This window comes from Lithobates pipiens, unplaced genomic scaffold, assembly GCF_037356315.1.
Source record: "Lithobates pipiens isolate NorthernLeopardFrog02 unplaced genomic scaffold, aLitPip1_a1.2 Scaffold_16, whole genome shotgun sequence".
Lineage (NCBI taxonomy): Eukaryota > Metazoa > Chordata > Amphibia > Anura > Ranidae > Lithobates > Lithobates pipiens.
In genome coordinates, this window is record NW_027507748.1 from 558,142,776 (window position 1) to 558,166,385 (window position 23,610).

General features: G+C 49.1%; 1 protein-coding gene across 1 annotated transcript in view; it reads left to right on the forward strand.

Annotated features, from left to right (window-relative positions):
* Positions 1 to 23,610, forward strand: part of SHMT2 (serine hydroxymethyltransferase 2) — a 171,629-nt gene that overhangs the window by 43,659 nt on the left and 104,360 nt on the right. The window contains exons 2-3 of the mRNA XM_077483572.1: positions 10,971 to 11,144; positions 13,847 to 13,926. Coding sequence (XP_077339698.1) covers positions 10,971 to 11,144; positions 13,847 to 13,926 — 254 coding nt within the window. The remainder of the gene's footprint in view (positions 1 to 10,970; positions 11,145 to 13,846; positions 13,927 to 23,610) is intronic.

Genomic DNA, 23,610 nt, shown 5'->3' on the forward strand with positions numbered 1-23,610 from the left:
CGGCCCCAGTGTGAGAGGTCTAAGTGTTCAGCTGCAAACACAGGGATTTTAGTGTTTTCTCATGGTGTGTTTTGATATTTTGTGTCGGAGTTTGTTTATATATTTTCTAACGAATGCAATCCAAGACCAGGACGTTCACCATTTCAATAGTTCCATATGCAGAAAGCAAGGCAAGTAATTGCTGAGGCAGCACGTGAGCGCACAGCCCTAGTGCCTAGCATTTACATGTTTAAGAAGAAAATTATCCAACCGTTCCTCCGCAGATTTTTCCTAAACTGTCATAATCATTCCGCTAGCTTTGTAAGTCATAGACTTGCAAATATATAAGCAAGGTCGTACCGGATACGCTTTTCACTTTGAGTGGCTTATATTGAATTTATACATGGATTACATGCATCTACATTTATTGATTTAGTGATGTTTAAACTTGCGTTTCTTTGTGTTAAAGGAGCTTCCTTTGGCAATGTATCCTATTTAGAATGTTTTCATAGTTGCAGATTACTGCCTCTAAATTCCTGCATTATTCAGATATTTGTAATATAACTCTTCTTTCAGCCTTTGCTCCATCTGAACTCTGGAGGAAATGAATTTGTGGATATTGGCACTGTAAAAAAAAAAAATCTCCACCAATGAAATGTGTCCCATGTGTGGCTGCTGCCGGGTTTGGTAAAACTCTTCATTTTATTCAGCTCCCCCACTACATAAAGTGTCTGACATCGGCACTGAGACCTACAGGTCCTACTGGAGGGTACCGTTCTACAGAGAATTGCTGACTCTGCATTCCAATTTAAAAACCTTTTACAAGCAGAGGGAGGGGACGTACCGCCAAGGGCATACCTAGAGCGTTTGGCAACCGGGGCGGATCCTATATCTAGCACCCCCCCTTTCACTGCTCATGCCTCTACGCGCCGAGCCCTGCTGAGTGCGTAGAGGTCCCCCTCGCACCTCTACGCACCCAGCCCCCTAACACGCCCATAGACACTCAGCTACACACACACACACCTCTGTACACACTCTGCTCCCCGCCCCACACACACACACACACACACACACACCCTTGTACACACTCTGCTCCCCACACACACCTGTACAAACTCTGCTCCCCGCCCCCCCCACACACCCACACCCCTGTGCACACTCTGCTCCCCACACGCGCATACACACCTGTACACACTCTGCTCCCTGCCCCCCCCCCCCCCCCCTCACACATGTGTACACACTCTGCTCCCTGTCCCCCCCCCCCCACACACACACACACACACACACACACACACACACACACACACACACACACACACCTGTACACACTCTGCTCCCCCCCCCCCCCACACACACCTGTACACACTCTGCTCCCCACACGTGCATACACACCTGTACACACTCTGCTCCCTGCCCCCCCCCACACACACACACACACACACACACACACACCTGTACACACTCTGCTCCCCTCCCCACACACACCTGTACACACTCTGCTCCCCCCCCCCCCCACACACACACACACACCTGTACACACTCTGCTCCCCACACGCGCATACACACCTGTACACACTCTGCTCCCTGCCCCCCCCACACACACACACCTGTACACACTCTGCTCCCCCCCCCCCCACACACACACACACACCTGTACACACTCTGCTCCCCACACGCGCATACACACCTGTACACACTCTGCTCCCTGCCCCCCCCACACACACACCTGTACACACTCTGCTCCCCCCCCACACACACACACCTGTACACACTCTGCTCCCCCCCCCCACACACACACACACACCTGTACACACTCTGCTCCCCCCCCCCACACACACACACACCTGTACACACTCTGCTCCCCCCCCCCCCCCACACACACACACACCTGTACACACTCTGCTCCCCCCCCACACACACACACCTGTACACACTCTGCTCCCCCCCCCCCACACACACACCTGTACACACTCTGCTCCCCCCCCCCCCCCCACACACACACACACACACACACACCTGTACACACTCTGCTCCCCCCCCCCACACACACACCTGTACACACTCTGCTCCCCCCCCCCCCCCCCCACACACACACCTGTACACACTCTGCTCCCCCCCCCCACACACACACCTGTACACACTCTGCTCCCCCCCCACACACACACCTGTACACACTCTGCCCCCCCCCACACACACCTGTACACACTCTGCCCCCCCCCCACACACACACACCTGTACACACTCTGCCCCCCCCCACACACACACCTGTACACACTATGCCCCCCCCCCCCCCACACACACACACCTGTACACACTCTGCCCCCCCCCCCACACACACACCTGTACACACTCTGCCCCCCCCACACACACACACACACCTGTACACACTCTGCCCCCCCCCCCCCCACACACACACTTGTACACACTCTGCCCCCCCCCACACACACCTGTACACACTCTGCCCCCCCCCCCACACACACCTGTACACACTGCCCCCCCACACACCTGTACACACTCTGCCCCCCACACACACACCTGTACACACTCTGCCCCCCCCACACACACACCTGTACACACTCTGCCCCCCCCCACACGCACACCTGTACACACTCTGCCCCCCCCACACGCACACCTGTACACACTCTGCCCCCCCCACACGCACACCTGTACACACTCTGCCCCCCCCACACGCACACCTGTACACACTCTGCCCCCCCCCACACACACGCCTGTACACACTCTGCCCCCCCCACACACACGCCTGTACACACACACACACACACACCTGTACACACTCTGCTCCCCCCACACACACCTGTACACACTCTGCCCCCCCACACACACCCCCACACACACACCTGTACACACTATGCCCCCCCCCCCACACACACCTGTACACACTATGCGCCCCCCCCCACACACACCTGTACACACTATGCGCCCCCCCCCACACACACCTGTACACACTATGCGCCCCCCCCCACACACACCTGTACACACTCTGCCCCCCCCCCCCCACACACACCTGTACACACTCTGCCCCCCCCCCCACACACACCTGTACACACTCTGCCCCCCACACACACACACCTGTACACACTCTGCCCGCCCCCCCCCCCCCACACACACACCTGTACACAATCTGCCCCCCCACACACACACCTGTACACACACACACACACCTGTACACACTCTGCTCCCCCCACACACACCTGTACACACTCTGCCCCCCCCCACACACACACACCTGTACACACTCTGCCCCCCCCACACACACACACCTGTACACACTCTGCCCCCCCCCCCCCACACACACACCTGTACACACTCTGCCCCCCCCCCCCCACACACACACACCTGTACACACTCTGCCCCCCCCCCCCCACACACACCTGTACACACTCTGCCCCCCCCCCACACACACCTGTACACTCTGCCCCCCCCCCACACACACCTGTACACACTCTGCCCCCCACACGCACACCTGTACACACTCTGCCCCCCCACACGCACACCTGTACACACTCTGCCCCCCCCCCCCCCCACACACACGCCTGTACACAATCTGCCCCCCCCCCCCCACACACACACCTGTACACACACCTGTACACACACACACACACACACACACACCTGTACACACTCTGCTCCCCCCACACACACCTGTACACACTCTGCCCCCCCCACACACCCCCCACACACACCTGTACACACTATGCCCCCCCCCCACACACACCTGTACACACTATGCGCCCCCCCCCCCCCACACACACCTGTACACACTATGCGCCCCCCCCACACACACACCTGTACACACTCTGCCCCCCCCCCACACACACCTGTACACACTCTGCCCCCCACACACACACCTGTACACACTCTGCCCGCCCCCCCCCCCCCCACACACACACACCTGTACACAATCTGCCCCCCCCACACACACACCTGTACACACACACACACACACACACACACACACACACACACACACACACACACCTGTACACACTCTGCTCCCCCCACACACACCTGTACACACTCTGCCCCCCCCCCCCACACACACCTGTACACACTCTGCTCCCCCCCCCACACCCCACACACACACCTGTACACACTCTGCTCCCCCCCCCACACCCCACACACACACCTGTACACACTCTGCTCCCCCCCACACACACACCTGTACACACTCTGCTCCCCCCCCCACACCCCACACACACACCTGTACACACTCTGCTCCCCCCCACACACACACCTGTACACACTCTGCTCCCCCCACACACCCCACACACACACCTGTACACACTCTGCTCCCCCCACACACCTTTTCCCCCTTTTATCCCCCCCCCCCCCCCCCCCTTATCACACACCTGTATCGAACACTCCCACACACCCCACACACACCTGTACACTCATCTCCCCCACACACCCCACACACACACATGTACCACTCTGCTCCCCCCCCCCCCCACACACACACCTGTACACACTCTGCCCCCCCCCACCCCCCCACCACACACACACACACCACACACTCTGTCGCCCCCCCTGTACACTCTCTGAACGACCCACCCCCACAACCACCACACCTGTACACACTCTGCTCCCCCCACACACCCACACACACACCTGTACACTCTGCTCCCACACACCCCACACACACACCTGTACACACTCTGCTCCCCCCCCCCACACACACACACCTGTACACACTCTGCCCCCCCACACACACACACACACACACACCTGTACACACTCTGCCCCCCCCCCCCCACACACACCTGTACACAATCTGCCCCCCCCACACACACACCTGTACACACACACACACACACACCTGTACACACTCTGCTCCCCACACACACACACCTGTACACACTCTGCTCCCCCCCCCCCACACACACACACCCACACACACCTGTACACACTCTGCTCCCCCCACACACCCCACACACACACCTGTACACACTCTGCTCCCCCCACACACCCCACACACACACCTGTACACACTCTGCTCCCCCCCCCCCACACACACACACCTGTACACACTCTGCCCCCCCCCCCCCCCACACACACACACACCTGTACACACTCTGCCCGCCCCCCCCCCCCACACACACACCTGTACACAATCTGCCCCCCCACACCCACACCTGTACACACACACACACACACCTGTACACACTCTGCTCCCCCCACACACACCTGTACACACTCTGCCCCCCCCACACACCCCCCACACACACCTGTACACACTCTGCTCCCCCCCACACCCCACACACACCTGTACACACTCTGCTCCCCCCCCACACACACACCTGTACACACTCTGCTCCCCCCACACACCCCACACACACACCTGTACACACTCTGCTCCCCCCCACACACACACCCACACACACACCTGTACACACTCTGCTCCCCCCCCCCCACACACACACACCTGTACACACTCTGCCCCCCCCCCCCCACACACACACACACACACCTGTACACACTTTGCCCCCCCCCCCCCCCCACACACACACCTGTACACACTCTGCCCCCCCCCCCACACACACACACACCTGTACACACTCTGCCCCCCCCCCCCACACACACACACACACACACACACACACACACCTGTACACACTCTGCTCCCCCCCCCACACACACACACACCCACACACACACCTGTACACACTCTGCTCCCCCCACACACACCTGTACACACTCTGCTCCCCCCCCCCCCACACACACACACCCACACACACACCTGTACACACTCTGCTCCCCCACACACACCTGTACACACTCTGCTCCCCCCCCACACCCCACACACACACCTGTACACACTCTGCCCCCCCCCCCCACACCCACACACACACCTGTACACACTCTGCTCCCCCCACACACACCTGTACACACTCTGCTCCCCCCCCCCCCCCACACACACACACCCACACACACACCTGTACACACTCTGCTCCCCCACACACACCTGTACACACTCTGCTCCCCCCACACACACCTGTACACACTCTGCTCCCCCCCCACACCCCACACACACACCTGTACACACTCTGCTCACCCCCACACACACACCTGTACACACTCTGCCCGCCCCCCCCCCCCCCCCACACACACACCTGTACACAATCTGCCCCCCACACACACACCTGTACACACACACCTGTACACACTCTGCTCCCCCCACACACACCTGTACACACTCTGCTCCCCCCCCCCCACACCCCCCACACACACCTGTACACACTCTGCTCCCCCCCCCCCCCACACCCCACACACACACCTGTACACACTCTGCTCCCCCCCACACCCCACACACACACCTGTACACACTCTGCTCCCCCCCACACACACACCTGTACACACTCTGCTCCCCCCCCCCCCCACACACACACACCTGTACACACTCTGCTCCCCCCCCCACACACACACACACCTGTACACACTCTGCTCCTCCCCCCCCCCACACACACACACACACACACACACACACACACACACACACACACACACACACACACACACACACCTGTACACACTCTGCCCCCCCCCCCCACACACACACCTGTACACACCTCTGCCCCCCCCCCCCCACACACACACACACCTGTACACACTCTGCCCCCCCCCCCCACACACACACACACACACCTGTACACACTCTGCTCCCCCCCCCCCCCCCACACACACACACACACACACACACACACACCCACCCACCCACACACCTGTACACACCTCTGCTCCCCCCACACACACCTGTACACACTCTGCTCCCCCCACACACACCTGTACACACTCTGCTCCCCCCCCCACACCCCACACACACACCTGTACACACTCTGCTCCCCCCACACACCCCACACACACACCTGTACACACTCTGCTCCCCCCACACACCCCACACACACACCTGTACACACTCTGCTCCCCCCACACACACCTGTACACACACACACACACACACACACACACACACACACACCTGTACACACTCTGCTCCCCCCCACACACACCTGTACACACTCTGCTCCCCCCCCCACACACACACACACACACACCTGTACACACTCTGCTCCCCCCACACACACCTGTACACACTCTGCTCCCCCCACACACACCTGTACACACTCTGCTCCCCCCACACACACCTGTACACACTCTGCTCCCCCCACACACACCTGTACACACTCTGCTTCCCCCCCCACACCCCACACACACACACACACACACACACACACACACACCTGTACACACTCTGCTCCCCCCACACACACCTGTACACACTCTGCTCCCCCCCCACACCCCACACACACACACACACACACACACACACACACTCTGCTCCCCCCACACACACCTGTACACACTCTGCTCCCCCCACACACACCTGTACACACTCTGCTCCCCCCCCCCCACACCCCACACACACCTGTACACACTCTGCTCCCCCCCCCCCCCACACACACACACACACACACACACACACACACACACACACACACACACACACACACACACACACACACCTGTACACACTCAGCTGCCCCCCCCCACACACACGCCTGTACACACTCAAAAATATAGTACACACGAGGGGTGCACATGCAGGAAGCAGCCAGAGGTAGCAGTAAAGAGCCTGACTGAGCTGAATAACAGAAGAGCAGATACGCATGAATTTGGAGAGCCAGCCGCAGCTACAGATCCCCCCACTCTGCCTTGTCCCATCCCTAATAGCTGGTCTGATGCTCCCCCCCCCCTCCCCCCGCAGCTTTATTGGGATTCCCCATCCCATCGGGGGACCCGATCGAACCAACCAGTGCTTCCACCTGCTAATCAGAGGCAAATGGAGACCGGGCGCGATGAGCATACATAACTTCCGGTTTCCTCGGGTGTAAATGGTGCCACTTTTAAAAATGAAAAGCATCTAAGCTCACTGATCTTGGTGTGATCAAATGCTTTTAAGGGTACAGGAGGGCTCTGGGATCTAATAGTACCTGTCACTGCCTACTGCTATAACGGGAAATTTTATATTCCCTGTGATGACCATAAAAGTTAAAAAAAAAAAAAAAAAAAAAAAAAAAGCGACGGTGTAAAGATTAAATTATTTACTCATTTTTTTTAACGTGCCCCCTGTATTAGTACGGAAAGGTGAACACACTTGTCGGTCCCACATGCACGCAAACAGCGATTGTTCCATATGTGAGGTATCACCACGAACGTCAGATAATGGGCAGTAATTCTAACATCAGATCTGTGTAACTCTAAAGTGGTAACCTGTAAAGGCTTATGGAAAGTAACATTTACGTCATTTGTCTCTGTTGCATGGGCGTGCACAGTTTTAAAGCATTACATGTTTATTTACACAGCCTATCCATTTTACTAACCAATTTTGTTTTTTGCTTTTTGTTTTTGTGCCAAAAAAAATATCTATTTTTTCTCTGTGCAAATATCGTGTGACCGAAAAATTGCAATACCCTCTAATTCATTCTCTAGGGCCTTTGCTTTTTAAAAAAAATAAAAATATATATATATATAATGTTTAGGATTTGAAGTAAAGTTTTTAGCAAAAATGTGAACAAAAAGTGCTAGAAAATACCTTCAAGTGACAGGGGAGGGTCTTCAATACAGGAGGGAGAAGCCTTTAAAGCTAAAGTAATAACCGATGAGACCCTAGTGGTCTCTTGTCACCAATGCCAAGAACAGTGGTTGGTTTCTCCCAAAATGGGTTTAGTTTGTGGGAGATGCTAGAAAGGTAAATCGCATTTGAACCGACCATGGTGCAGGACTTTTTTTAAAAAATTTTTTATTCCCCAGCACCTGAATCGCATCGCATGGGTGTTAACACCCATGCGGTGCGCTTCCGGCAATTGCACTGTTGTGTGCAAGGAGAGAGTACAAAAGAGGGGTACTGCCTTTTTATAAACTTTTATATCTGCAAAAGATGCAGGAGAATCAAATGGTGTTTGAGCTTTATATGGATTAACTGTACAGTTTTAATAAGCCTATCCATGTCTCGGAAGTGCTGGTTATCACACACTGAGATTTTTCAGCACATTGAAAAATCTCTTTGGGGACTGATCATTCCTACTTCTGTGAAGAAAAGCAAATGGATTTTCAGCACATTCCCTCCACATTCACATGTCTGCAGAGATAAATTTATATTTAAGGGCACAACTTTTTATTTAAATGAGTTTTGTTTATACCGGTGAGGGGTTAGACTGTTATATTTTGCTCTGTGTGTCATCACTGGGGACAATCGCCCCCCTATTTATCCTGGTAACCATTGTCGCTGAAATGGAAAGTGATGGGAAATCCTCCATTTCCAAAAAAATATACTTGTCGCCACCAGAGATGAGGCTAACTTTTCCAAGTGGGCGCATCTGGGGTCAGCTTGATGGCCAGAGTAAGCAGTTTTATAAACTAGAACAGTGATAATTAATATTTCAGAAACGAGCACCTTCTCTTGTTTTATCCACGCTACAAAATTATTAATAATCCAGCAGAGAGTGTGAACCCCTCATAATGGTCACATTAAGTCCATCAAGATGGACCTTGATGAATATAGAAAATAGGTGATTTACCTTTCTAGCATCTCCCACAAACTAAAACCCATTTTGGGAGAAACTAACCACTGTTCTTGGCATTTGTGACAAGAGACCACTAGGGTCTCATCGGTTATTACTTTAGCTTTAAAGGCTTCTCCCTGCTGTATAGAAGACCCTCCCCTGTCAATGTGAGAGTAGAGGAAGAATGATCTCGCTAATCGTATAACTGCCCAAAGACTCCTTGTTTTTGATATACGAGGTGGCATCAAAAGGTTTCAAGACTAGTTTTGTTTCGTAACACACCAACAGATGGCAGCACAAGGCTGCATGCACGTCACAGGGAGCACCGACCTTCATAAGTCGGTGTGCCCAAAGACCTCATACTGTGTACATCGGGAGCTGTGCATCTGGTGCTATTCTGATCGCGTGTGTTACCATGTCTATTTCGTCATGGACAGCAAGTTAGTTCAAAGCGCAAATGTCAAATTTTGCTTGTAACTGGGCAAATCGGCCACAGAGATGTTTGACGTGATTCGGCAAGTTTATGGCGATTCTGCAATGAGGTGTTTTTGAGTGGCACACGTGCCTCGAGTGGAAGAACATCTCTGGTGGACCTTCAACAAGCTCAACCCCCCAAAAGTCGAAACCATTCAGCAACTTGTGCATGATCGTCTGAGAACAATCCACAACATTGCTGCCGTTGTCGGTTGTATGATATGGAACAGTCCAGCAGTCCTAACGTGTGATTTGAATATGCACCTTGTTGCTGCCAAGTTCTTCCCCCATGGCACGCTGAGTGAGTTCTTGGCAGACCTTGACGTGATGTCCTTCTGCTTGTGGGTCAGCTGCATGGGGACACCTCAAACTCAAAACCACTCAGACAACTCCTTGCAGCATAGCCGTAAATTTGCCAAATCATATGTGCTGTCTTTGTAGCAGATTTGCCCAGTTTTATGCAGAATTTCACATTTGCTGTTTTGTTCTAATGTTTTGTTGTAACTCACGTGGTCACATTAGCACCAGTTACACAGCTCCCGGTGTACACAGGATGATGTTTTTTGCCACACTGACTTATGAAGGTGGGTGCTCCCTGTGACTGTTCATGCGGCCTTGTGCTGCCATCTGTTGGCGTGTTACAAAACTAGTCTCAAAACTTTAATACCACCTCGTACATGACTGGAAGTGCTGCGTGAGGAAAAAATATGAAGTCATGTTGTAAATTATGTAGTTAGCTGTTCAGCATTCCAGGTGCAGGTACGAATGCATACAAGTCCCTTGCCAATGGAGAGCATCAAATTTATGCTAGTAATTATCCTAATGCAGCATTTATCTTGGATAGCATCTAGAGACCTGGTGTTTTCTAGCTCTAGTAATAGGAAAATCACGCATTTGTCAGTGACATGTTTTCTTTTTTTTTTACTTTACACACAGCCTCTGCGAAGATGCTGCCATGTTCGGGCCCAGCACACTCGACCAGCATCACAAGTTGGGAAACAGCCATGGAATGGCCAGGAGAGTTTGGCGGACAACGACCCAGAAATGTGGGACCTTGTACAAAAGGAGAAGGACAGACAATGCCGTGGACTGGAGATGATTGCTTCAGAGGTAGGGGCTGTACACTTTATTTCTTTTTTTCCTTGTGCACCTTTTGTCTTTCATAATTTTGAAATATATTTATTTCAGATAGTGTCAGGTATTACCAACTAGTCTCCAAGCAAGGCACAGGATAGTCGGTGTTCTTCATTTAAAACCACAAAGTTTGTATAGAAATGTTAGTATTCTCCATCAGAAATGCTGAGGATGACTTCTCTACCTCCGACTGCTATGCTTTTCTGAAGCCAAAGCCCTACACTAATCACACTCCACATGTGGAACATGTAACACAATACATGAGCTGTGGAATTGGGGCCTGTCAGTTCGCTCTCCATTAGTAAAACTGAGCAGCTATAACCAGGGAGGTAGGATGTCTCAATTGTTTTAGGCAGTTGACCAGTCATTTTTGATTCAGATGCACATGCGGTGTTACCAGCAAACCTCTAAATAAAAGGTTTATATGTGATCTGTTTTACCTGTCAAGGTGATTTATTTTTCTGTTTAGCCATTCCTGAAATTTATACAGTCAGCAGTCACCTTCCTTCCTTGTCTGTGATTTTAGATGTAGTGAATGAGCAGCAGCAGGCTCATATCCTCATCACTCTGCTTTCTCCTCCCGTCAGTGCATGAGCAATTCCAGCACAGCTGATTGGCTTATAGTGCTGCTTCTCTCTCGCCCTATCAGAGTTTTCTTGGTCATTGAGCAGGGGTGTCAAACTAAATTTTATCACGGGCTGTATGGGCATAATGGCTGCCCTCAAAAGGCCGGCTGTATCTGTAAGACTATATAAATGTATCTACTCTTTATCATATTAACCGCTTCCCAACCGCCTTGCGCAGCTATACTGCAGCAGAAGGGCACGTACAGGCAGATTAATGTACCTGTATGTTTCCCTTTTAAGAGGTAGCTCGCAGTCTTGCGCGCTGGGAGCTCCGTGATCGTGGGGCCCGCGGGCACCCGCAATCATCGCACAGTGAGGAAGAACATGGAGATGCTAATGTAAACAAACATCTCCCCGTCACTGATCTCTGCTCCCTGGGATCGGAAGCGCCAATCAGTGATGTGTCACACACACAGCCCCCCACAGTTAGAATCACTCCCTAGAACACACTTAACCCCTACAGCGCCTCCTAGTGATTAACCCCATTCACTGCCAGTGACATTTTTACAGTAATGAATGCAGTTTTTTAGCATTGATCGTTGTATTAATGCCAATGGTGTCAAAATTGTTTGTGTACGCCATAATGTCGCAGTCACAATAAAAATCACTGATCGCTGCCATTACTATGAAAAAAATAAATATCAATAAAAATGACATAAAACTATCCCCTGTTTTGTAGACGCTATAACTTTTGCGCAAACCAAGTCACTAGTCAAACGCTTATTACGATTTTTTTTTTCTTATTAAAAATATGTAGAAGCATATGTATCGGCCTAAACTGAGGAGGAAACGTGCTTCTTTAAATATTTTTTGGGGATTTTTATTATAGCAAAAAGTTAAAAATAATGCATTTTTTTCCAAAATTGTTGCTATTTTTTTGTTTATAGCACAAATCATAAAAACTGCAGAGGTGATCAAATACCACCAAAAGAAAGCCCTATTTGTTGGGAAAAAAAGGACGTAAATTTAGTTTGGGAGCCACGTCTCACAACCGCACAGTGTTCAGTTAAAGCGACGCAGTGCCAAATCGCAAAAAGTGCTCTGGTCAGGAAGGGGGTACATTTTTCCAGGGTTGAAGTGGTTACATAATTGCCTCTGCGTTCAATTATTACTGCTTTTAGTAATAACTTAAGACCTGAGCTTTAAAGGGCACACTGGCACAGAGCCTATTCACATTCCTGTAGCTGATGATGTAAGCCTGAAAAGGGTCACACACCGCTGGTATCATTCACAAGAAACTTTATTGGAGACTGCTCTGACAGAACATGGTTCTGCTATGGTGTTCTGCCTGAGCAGTCTCCTATTTAGCTTCTTGATTATCCTAGCGGTATGCAACCCTTCTTTTCAAAAAGTATAGAATTGTATTCTCAGAGTACTTATAAGCAGATGTCCAGAGCACCCTACCCCACCCCTTACATCAGATGTCGAGTGCCCCTTCACCACCTGAAGTCAAGGGTCTACCACCCTCCCTTACCAGGGGAGAAAAGACAAGGGGGTTCTGCGGCTGTGCAGAGAGGCAGAGGATCTGTAGGAGGAGCTTTTTTCCTCCTGCTGCTGAGGGGGGGGGGGGCACAGAGATGAGCCTCTCTGCAGCTGCATGAAGAAGTGCAGGATCTGTAGGAGGAGTTCTGCCCTTCTCTGCTGCCAGCTACTGAGAGAAGTTGGGGGCAAAAACGAGTGGGGTGGTGCAGCTGCAGGAGAGGTGAGAGCGCCACATGAAATGGTCTGAAGGGGTTGATTTTGCCCTTGGGCCTTGTGTTTGACACGTCTCAGAGGATTACAAAAAGCTACTACCAAGCCAGATTTGGGTACTTGAACTGATTCATTATAAAAATACACATAATGATGGTATTAATGTATACATAGGTGCATTAGTTTGGTGTTTTTCTATCTGCCTGGAGTACAGTTTTAAGGGCTATATCCAATCTAACTGCAAGTATTGTGTCTATTGCTTTGGAGTGTTTTAACAAATATGCTTTGCATTTATGTTTACACAAACTTATTGCTTTTGTCCAGTTTAATGAAAATTGTCACTTTATTTCTCCTGAATAGAATTTTTGTAGCCGTGCAGCCCTGGAGGCCCTTGGATCCTGTCTGAACAACAAGTATTCTGAGGGCTATCCTGGAAAGAGGTAAGAATATCCATTGTGCCAGTAGAAAATCAGTGTCTGTTTTTCATAGTATTACTGTGTTTATCTTTAGAATGTGAAATTGGGATACAAGGAAATCAATTCTTTTCCCACTGTTTAGTCATTTAGGAACAACCATTCCTGTTTAAGCCCTGGTTTACACTGACTGCAGGAATTAAATCGTGCCAGATTTCATTTCTGCATGTCAGTCCCGAGTTCGGGGGTGATTTCAGAGACATCTGTGTGGGTTTCTGCACAGATGGCAATCACACCCTGAAATCGCCAAAAGTAGTACAAAAACTTCTTTTGGGAATCAGTGTGGCATTGCAAATGTGCCGTCGCTCCGATTCATATGCTGAAATTGCCTCCGATTTGGCATACGATTTGAACCAGGGATGAATGTACATATAGTCCATTCTGCTGTCAAGTATATACAGTGTAACACTCTCAATGGGGGATGAACAGAGCAAGCTTTTGGGTTCCTGGACCCATATAATGTGTGTTTTTTTTGTTTTTTTTTTTTTGTTTTTTACAATGCAGGCAGATATTTATGCAGGCAGATATATGTACTGCTTTGAGGAAAAAAAAGTACTGTTTTTCATTTGCTTTAAAGATCCACATTGTAGGGGAAGGATCTCAACACTCAATAAACCAGGTGCATCACCACCTTCATATGTGGCCAAATGGGATAATGATTTGGCTTGTTTATTTTATTAGTATAATGGAAGTAAAAAGGAGAAGACAGGAGGAAAAAGATTATTGGGTAGGTGTGTAGGAAAAGGAGTTTTTAGAGGAAGGCATTACACGGGACTCTCAGCCTCCACATTGAGTTCCTCCATAGTGCTGTCAAACTCTCCATGGAAAATGTTGCGTGGCGATAACCCAAGGGTTCCATATCTTGAGGAATTTGTGTTTTTCTGAGAATACTATTCAGTTTTTCATAATCTTAAAAAAATAAAAATAAAGCATCAATGCAGTTTCCAAACAAAAATCTCATCTCAGCAAGGAAGATGTGGTCATCTGCTCGGGCTCTGTTTACTTGTCTGATGAGACAACAGGAGCACTTCGTCACAGTATATAGAAGGAATAGAAACAAATATCCTTTTTTACTTCAACCATGATCCGACGGGAAAAAAAAAATCCCTAAATTTTCCCGGACCCTTAAAAGGATTCCAACCTTCACTAGCTATAGCTTTGACATTGCCTTATGCTCGGTTCACACAGGGGTGGCACGACTTGCAGCGCCGCGACCTGCACACGATCAGCGGCGACTTGCAAAAGGACTTCTGTATAGAAGTCAATGCAAGTCGCTTGAAGTCGCCCCAAAGTAGTACAGGAACCTTTATTCTAAGTCGGAGCGACTTGAGTCGCTCCTATTAGAACGGTTCCATAGTACAGAACGGAGCGTGACTTGTCAGACGGCGAAGTCACCTGGACAAGTCGCCCCTGTGTGAACCGAGCCTAACAGGAATGTAACCTTATCCATATGGGCCTGAACTTTGTCACTGGACCCTACAAAGTTATCCCCTTTACCTAAACTAAAGTTGAAGCAAACTTGTGGGCTACCCAGTTGTCACGATACCTATGATAACCTGGTGATCCTGCCAGTAACAAACTTCCTGTTCCAGCCTAGTCTAGTTCTTGAAGTTACATTAGACATGATGCCAGAGATTTTCAGGATGGATCAGGAATTTCTTGCTGTAGCATACTGTAAGAAATGTGTTTCCAGACATGTAGAGAGCTAATTATTGTACAACACCCATACTGGTTTTGTGAGGGAGGGGCAAGAACCAGAGCTATTGTTAAAACTAGAACTAATGTTACCCTCCTAGGAATGTATCCTTAAGTTCTATTGACAAGTGTCTGGAGTCTTTACTAGTTTTTCAAATTTCCTCATGCCAATACAAACATCATATATAGCATGTACCGCTGCCATTGCTGGGGTACCAAGGCTTGGTGGAGATTTAAAACAGACACAGCAATTGGTCCTATTCGCTTTCTTAGCTAGTTGGAGGTGCACTTTATACAATAAGTTGGGATGCAGTTCATCGTTGCCCTTGCTAAAATACACTAAGCTAAAGACATAAATAAAAATACTCATTCTTTGGTGTAGTTGAGCAGCTTCTTGCAGTGGCTGGTGTGGATCCAGTTGTCTCATCTCTCAAGCTTTAGGGAGGTTGGAGCTGAACCTGGTATGGCCCAAGGTATCTTGGTTCTAGTCCCATTCTTTGACGTTTCTTTACAATGACCCAGTTGGATAGAATGTAAACCGGTTATCATGTCAGAGTCCAGGAGGGATTCATGAACCCTGTGGTAGACCTTTTGAAGTTCATGTTGCAAGCCTGCACCTACCCCATCATCTGGGAATGTACAGCTGCTGAAGAAAGTACAACCCTGTTTTTGGTTGACCTCAAAACAAACCTCATATGTCGATAACCCAAACATGTTGAAACTCAATAAACCCTTTTGCACCATTTCACTGACTGTGGTCACTGGATAACTTGTGCGTGGCTTACCATCTGGGGTGTAGTACCTGGAACCATTGATATAAAGGGTCTTGGAGTCTGGGTTGGGAGCCTACTTCACTGGTCTGATGGTTGCTGATTTAAATTGCATCAAAGAAAGACAGTCATGGTGATCCCTAAAGTGATTGTAAAGGCATGTTTTTTTGTTTTTAAATCACAAACATGTCATACTTGCCTTCTCAGTTGCAGTGGATTTGCACAGAGCAACCCAGTTCCTCCTTTTCTCTGGTCCCTCTTTGCCACTTCTCTCCCCTGTCTCCTTTCGGTGCCCCCTCAGTCAGCAGCTTGCTACAGGGGGCCCCCGAGCAGCGTCAGAGCTCTGTGTATCCATTCAGACATGTAGCCCAACCTGGCCCTGCCCCTCTCCCCCCTGATTGGCTGGCTGGCTGGCTGGCTGACTGACAGCCACATGAGCCAATGGCACTGCTGCGCTCTTAGCCAATCAGGAGTGTCCTGGATGGCTGAGGGGATCATGGACATCGCTGGAGTGAGAAGGGGCTCAGGTAGGTAATGGGGGGGGGGGGGGGGGGGGGCGACTGCTACACACAAGGTTTGTGTGTGCTGTCTGCCTTTACAACTCTAACATGTCCTACTAGGTCAAAAACTTGGTTAGAATTAGAGAGGTTCGTAAAGTTTGAAAATTGTCATTCTTACCATTATCGCCCCTCATTTTCTTTCTCATTACAAACCGGAAAAAGACGCAGGCTTTAGAATGGTGCAAAAGAAACCAACATTGGTAAATGGTCTTTGACGTTCCCCCTTTGATCTAGTGAAATTAAAATGCCATAGACCTCTGAAACATAACTTGTATCTGGTATTTTATCCCATCTTACTACCGTATATACTCGAGTATAGGCCGACCCGAATATAAGCCGAGGCCCCCAATTTACCCCCAAAAAAACTGGCAAACTTATTGACTCGTGTATAAGCCGAGGGTGAGACATGCCTGTCCGTCCCTGTGTGTCCGTCCGTCCCTGTGTGTCCGTCCATCCCTGTGTGTCCGTCCATCCCTGTGTGTCCGTCCATCCATCCATCCCTGTGTGTGTGTGTGTGTGTCCATCCATCCATCCATCCCTGTGTGTGTGTGTGTGTGTCCATCCATCCATCCATCCCTGTGTGTGTGTGTGTGTGTGTGTCCATCCATCCATCCCTGTGTGTGTGTGTGTCTCCATCCATCCATCCCTGTGTGTGTGTGTCTCCATCCATCCATCCCTGTGTGTGTGTGTCTCCATCCATCCATCCATCCCTGTGTGTGTGTGTCTCCATCCATCCATCCATCCCTGTGTGTGTGTGTCTCCATCCATCCATCCCTGTGTGTGTGTGTCTCCATCCATCCATCCCTGTGTGTGTGTGTGTCTCCATCCATCCATCCCTGTGTGTGTGTGTGTGTGTGTGTGTGTGTGTGTGTCCCGAGCCTGTGTCCCGAGCCTCCGTCCCGTGCCTTGCCTCCTTGCCTCCGTCCCGTGCCGTGCCTTGCCTCCTTGCCTCCGTCCCGTGCCTTGCCAGGATCGCCGCTCTTCGTCGGCGCCTCGGCGGCCATTCTAAAATTCAAAAGCCGCGCCTCCGCCTTCGCCTGTGATAGGCGGAACACTGAATTTCCCAGCAGCCTGTGTTCCGCCTATCACGGACATCGTCTCATCCTCGTACTACGGACGAGGATGAGACGATGTCCGTGATAGGCGGAACACAGGCTGCTGGGAAATTCAGTGTTCCGCCTATCACAGGCGGAGGCGGAGGCGCGGCTTTCGAATTGTAGTATGTCCGCCGTCTGTCTGCTCGATACGCTGATCGAGCAGTCAGACGGCGATGACTCGAGTATAAGCCGAGGGGGGCACTTTCAGCCTCAAAAAAGAGGCTGAAAATCTCGGCTTATACTCGAGTATATACGGTATTCCTGTTTGGGCAGGTTATTCTCTACATCTTTCCAATTCAAGGAACAAAAAATAGGTGTGCGGCATAGAAATGGAGATATGGTATTAACAGTAAATGTACAACAAAAAATAGTGGCCAGGGAACCTCCTGGCAGACAATAGTAAACAGTGGCAGTGTTTTGCCAATAACTTGCAGCCAATCCAGTTTAAAATCCAAAAAAGCAATCTACTGCACTAATTCAACTTCCAAACTTGGCAGTATGTTCAATGCGACTGATTTAAAGAAAAATAAAAAATAAAATACCAATTCGATTATACAGTTACATTAATCTTGATCTAATTCACTGACCAGACCTCCACCATTAAATACTTTAAAAGTTCAGTTCTTTCAGTGAAAGGATGAAATATTCTATCTACTTGCAAGTTAAATTTCCACTTTGACCAAAATAGGAATATAGTAACTTTTTACATTTCTCAAAACAAACAGAATTCTCGAATTCTTAGTTTCACGTTCCTACAAAAATACATTTGCTGCAACGAGTAGGAGGGCCCGCCGCGGTGGGCTTTAGCATATTACTACATACAATGAGAAAAATAAGACAATTGGATACAAATACAAGGGAGATATTTCATAGTTCTGCCTTCACTCTTTTAACAATAGAAAATAAATTGCTATAAGAAACACACGAGCGGCTCCAAACCTTGCATGGGTTTCCTCTTTTTTGTTTCTTTTCTTTGCACCTATAGATGGGGCTGTTGGCAATCCCCCTCCCTTGATTGTATTATGTCAGTGGCAACTCTTTGCAACGACAAAATTGGGCTTTACCCAGCAATGTTCTTTCTGGTGGGCTAAAATGCTACACACTACAAAAGAATTTGGAATTTATTTTCCACCTAAGCAGTTTCTAAATTCTAATTCATTCGGAAGACTTTTTACCAGACAAACATGTACTACACATCCAACGTTAGATTTCTGAAGCCGCAATTGAGCTATGTCTAAAGTCTTTGTAGCCTGGAGCCTGGTTCTAAACTCAGTGATTAGTTTCTCCCACCTCCAGATATCAAAAGTACCTTTCAAAGGAATACACCTTGCTGCACCCTCTGTCCATATATGCCAATCTTTAGGAGTCTCATGTCCGGAGCCCCAAACCCAGACCTCCTATACTGTGCAGCTATCTGACTGGTGAGGAGTCTAATTTTTTATTTTTTTTCCCTCCCACACATGGACGCCACGTTTACCCATGGCGACTCAAATTGCTCATGAACGTGTCCCTGCATCCAGGGCACCCTTGCACTTGGTGACATTAACATAAATTCAGTCTACAACAAAATGGCGGCACTACCAACTGAAATTCAGTCGCCAATCCCACCAAAACTATCACAAACCAATATTTCTTTGCTAGAAACCCAACATTTTTCCCCCCCAAAAACCTGACTACACAGTTGAGACACCAAATAAACACTTGTACGTATACAGACTAATCGCTTTTAGGCTATATTGATTATGGCCTATAAAGGACTAAAATGTAAGTTGGTTAAAAAACCAATATATCCAAAAATGCCAAAGTTACATAAAAACAAAAATTACTCTATCCAAAACGAAAATATTCCATACAACGTTGACACCAATTGCACTCATAAACACAGCATACAGTTACCTATACAAAACACTTTAGGTTGTATTGATTAGTACCTATAGAGAACTTCAATATAGGTTACCTTGCCAAACAATAGACCTACCTACAATGATGAAACTATAACATACAATTAAAATCCCGCCATTATACAGAGAGCGACAAAACAATAAAAGGTTCTTTTGCAAAGCAGAATTTACCTGATACAGTGGACCGAGAATCAAGATCCCGAACGCAAAAAAAACCCTCAAAAAACTTGAAGCATGGTTGTATCACCATAGGGCTGGCCTTTTGTTGGTCTGGTTCTGTTCTTCCACCGGTGTCTGTGCGAAAACCAACGCACGTGAGCGTATTGCAGCAAAACTGACACTGGGGGACATTGACAATATACATTGCTAAAAATTTCCACAACTGTGTGTGAATGGACAATGCCCATTATCTAGAGTGCTACTCGGGAGCGAGCCCATAGCAGGAGGCTTGCTGTAGTGGGAACTCACAGGGGGGAGGAGCCAGGACAGCTGGGGTGGGACCCAAAAAAAAGAAGAGGATCCGTGTTGCTCTGTGGAAAAACTATGCAAAGTTGGTAAGTATGATTTGATCTTCAATGTTTCCACGCTTTTTTCTATTTAATAGAGTTTAAAAAAAGTGAGGAAACTTTTTGAAGAATCCTCATAGAGCATGTTTGGTTTGTTTTATTTTTTTTATTTTTAACTTTTAGACTCACTTTAAAGAATATGTAAAGGCTCATTTAAAAAACAAAAAAAAGGTCATACTTGCCTCCTCTGTGCAGTTGGTTTTGCACAGAGTGGCTCCGATCCTCCTCTTTTGGGGTCCCTCAGCAGTACTCCTGGTTTCTCCTCTTCTAGAGTTCCTTAATGGAGAGTCGCTCTCCCTTGGTGCATTTGTGCAGCCGGTCTACTGCATCCATTGACAGACAGCAGGATTCGGCCCCGCCCCCGACTCCTGCATCATTGGATTTGATAACGGCGCAGCCATCGGCTCCTGCTGCTCTTAATCTATCCAATCAAGACCCGACACACCGGCTGGAGTTGGTGTGCTTGTCCCCGTCGCTGGAAAGACAGGGTTCAGTTAAGTAAAATGTGGGGCTCTGTCACAGGAGGTTTTTCACCTTAATGCATAAAGTGCTTTAAGTTGAAAAACCTTGAGAGTTTACAACCCCTTTAAACACAACCTAACTGGAAATGCTGTACACGAAGAATTATTTTTTTTTTTTAATCAAGAGGAAGTTTGAGCATAAAGAAAAAGGTTACATAAACAAATATCAAGTAAACAGGCACTAAACAGAAGGGTAACACATTTGACAATATTTTACAAATAAGTGATGCATACGTCGGAACACATTGGTTGGGGGATATGAGAATCCGACCACAAGGACCAGCAGGTCCACTTGGAGTGGTGACCGTTTTTTTACCTACAGAGATATTAGGAGTGCAGAATGCATATGACATTGTACTCAAAAGAAAATAAACCGTTAGATTGAAGGGCGACAAACAAATGCACAAGACATGCTGAAGTCAGAGCCTCAGCTGGGCACTGATCCTAATCCGTGCATGTGGATGTGTCCAACCACCTGTCCCAAATTTTTTTGTATTTAGCTGGGCAGCCTCTATGCAGGTACAACACCTTTTTATAAGGGAGAGTGGCGTTCACAGTCCCTATCCATTCCTGGATGGTGGGGGGGTCGCTTTGATCCAGGTGCGAGCTATTTGCATTCTGGAAAGAAATAGAGATTCTTATAGGAATATGTTAAGGTACTTCTCTTCAGGGATAGAGAGGATGCCAAGTAGACATTGGGGGGGGCACAGAGATAGGGGAGAGCCCATGCGGTCATGGAGGATCTTGACCACCTGTGACCACTAATCTTGGAGTAGTGGTCAAGCCCATATCAGATGGTAAAATGTACCTGCACAGGCAAGTCAGGGTGAGATGGGACCTATGTAGAATATATAGGTGTGTGAGTCTGTCTGACAGTTTAGGTGATACTGTCTTAGAGGTGGCCAATGCATCCTCCCAGTCTCCGTCCTCGCCCCCAGGTCCACCTCCCACTTGGACTTTAGCCGGTACACCTGCGAGGTGGCTGCGGGCAGCATGAGATGGTTATAGAAAAAGGAAATCGCCCCCTTGGGGTCTTGACCGTGGACCATATGCACAAGGAGCAGCAACTCGAGCCTGGGGATGGATTCTCCAAATTGGGAGTTGAGGGCATGTCGAAGCTGGAGGTAGTGGAAGAGCATTCGGTTGGATAGGCCAAATTCATCTTTAATGGCCTGGGACGACCTGACTGCACCACTGTCCAAAATGTGTGAGAAGTATTCCTTTGGCCGTCCAGAGGTTTTGGTCAGGGACTGTATGTAGTTTGGGAAGTTGGAAATTGTCCCACAGGAGCTTGAGTGTCAACTGTAGGGAACATGTTGGATATGTTCATGACAAGTTGCCAAATCTTACAACGATGGAACAGCATGTTTCTGATGTCTGAGGGCCCATCGATGCCACGTAGGAGAACCTGGAGTGGGTGGATGACCAAACTGGTACAGGGAGAGCACAGTAGGGTTGAGTACCGGTCTCTGATGATTTGGTTGTAGTAATAGAAATGGGACAGCTGGGACGCAATATATTAGAGGACAATGTCAGGAAGGGCAGTACCACCCAAGTGAACGGGACACTTCACAGCTCGCCAGGAGAGTTTGTGTCAGGAGGAGCCCCATACAAATGTATTAAGGATAGCTTCCATGGACTTAAAGATTCGGGGAGGGATGTAGAGGGGAGCATGCCAGCACAGGTAGAGTAGCTTGGAGAGGAGAATCATTTTAACTAAGTTTTTATATGTCCCATGACTCCAAGAGGGGGTCAGGACCAAACTTAGGTCTTTGTTTTGAGGAGGGCAAATAGCGGTTTTAGATTCAGGTCTCTATAGTCTGCAGGGTCTCTCGGGCACTGCACACTGAGGTATTTGATTTGACTTGATCTGACAAGATGTGCTGCCTGGGACGCCGATGGAGCATTCAGATCCAGCGGGAGGATTTGGGATTTAGACCAATTAATTTGCAGGCCAGAGTACTCCCCGAATTGCTTTATCTTCAGAGCTGCTGCGGGGGGGGGGGCTGAGTCTTCCAAATAGAGGAGCATGTCGTTCGCATAAAGGCTTAGGATCTCAGTCATCTGACCCATGTGGAGGCCTTTGATATGGGGGTGGGCTCTGATGGCAATAGCCAGAGGCTCCATGGCCAGAGCATATAGTAATGGAGATATGGGGCACCCCTGGCGAGTGCTTCTGGATAGTGCAAATGAGTCAGAGATCCTGCCATTAACTTAAGCTGTAACCATTTGACAAATTTAGGGCCGAAGCCAAACCTGTGGAGGCATTCCCAAAGGTAGTTCCATTCCACAGAAATCGAAGGCCTTGGCGGCGTCCAGGCTCACCACTACCCTGGATCCAGTGTTGTCATGTGTGGCCTGTGAAGATTGAACACACTGTTCTTGTTGAGCATAAACCCGGTTTGGTCAGGATGGATCAGACTGAGTATTACTTTGTTGATATGTAAGGCAAGAATTTTGGCTAGGATTTTTAGGTCTAGCTGTAGGAGTGAGATGGGGCGATATGACTCTGGAAAGAGGGGGTCTTTGATGGGTTTGGGG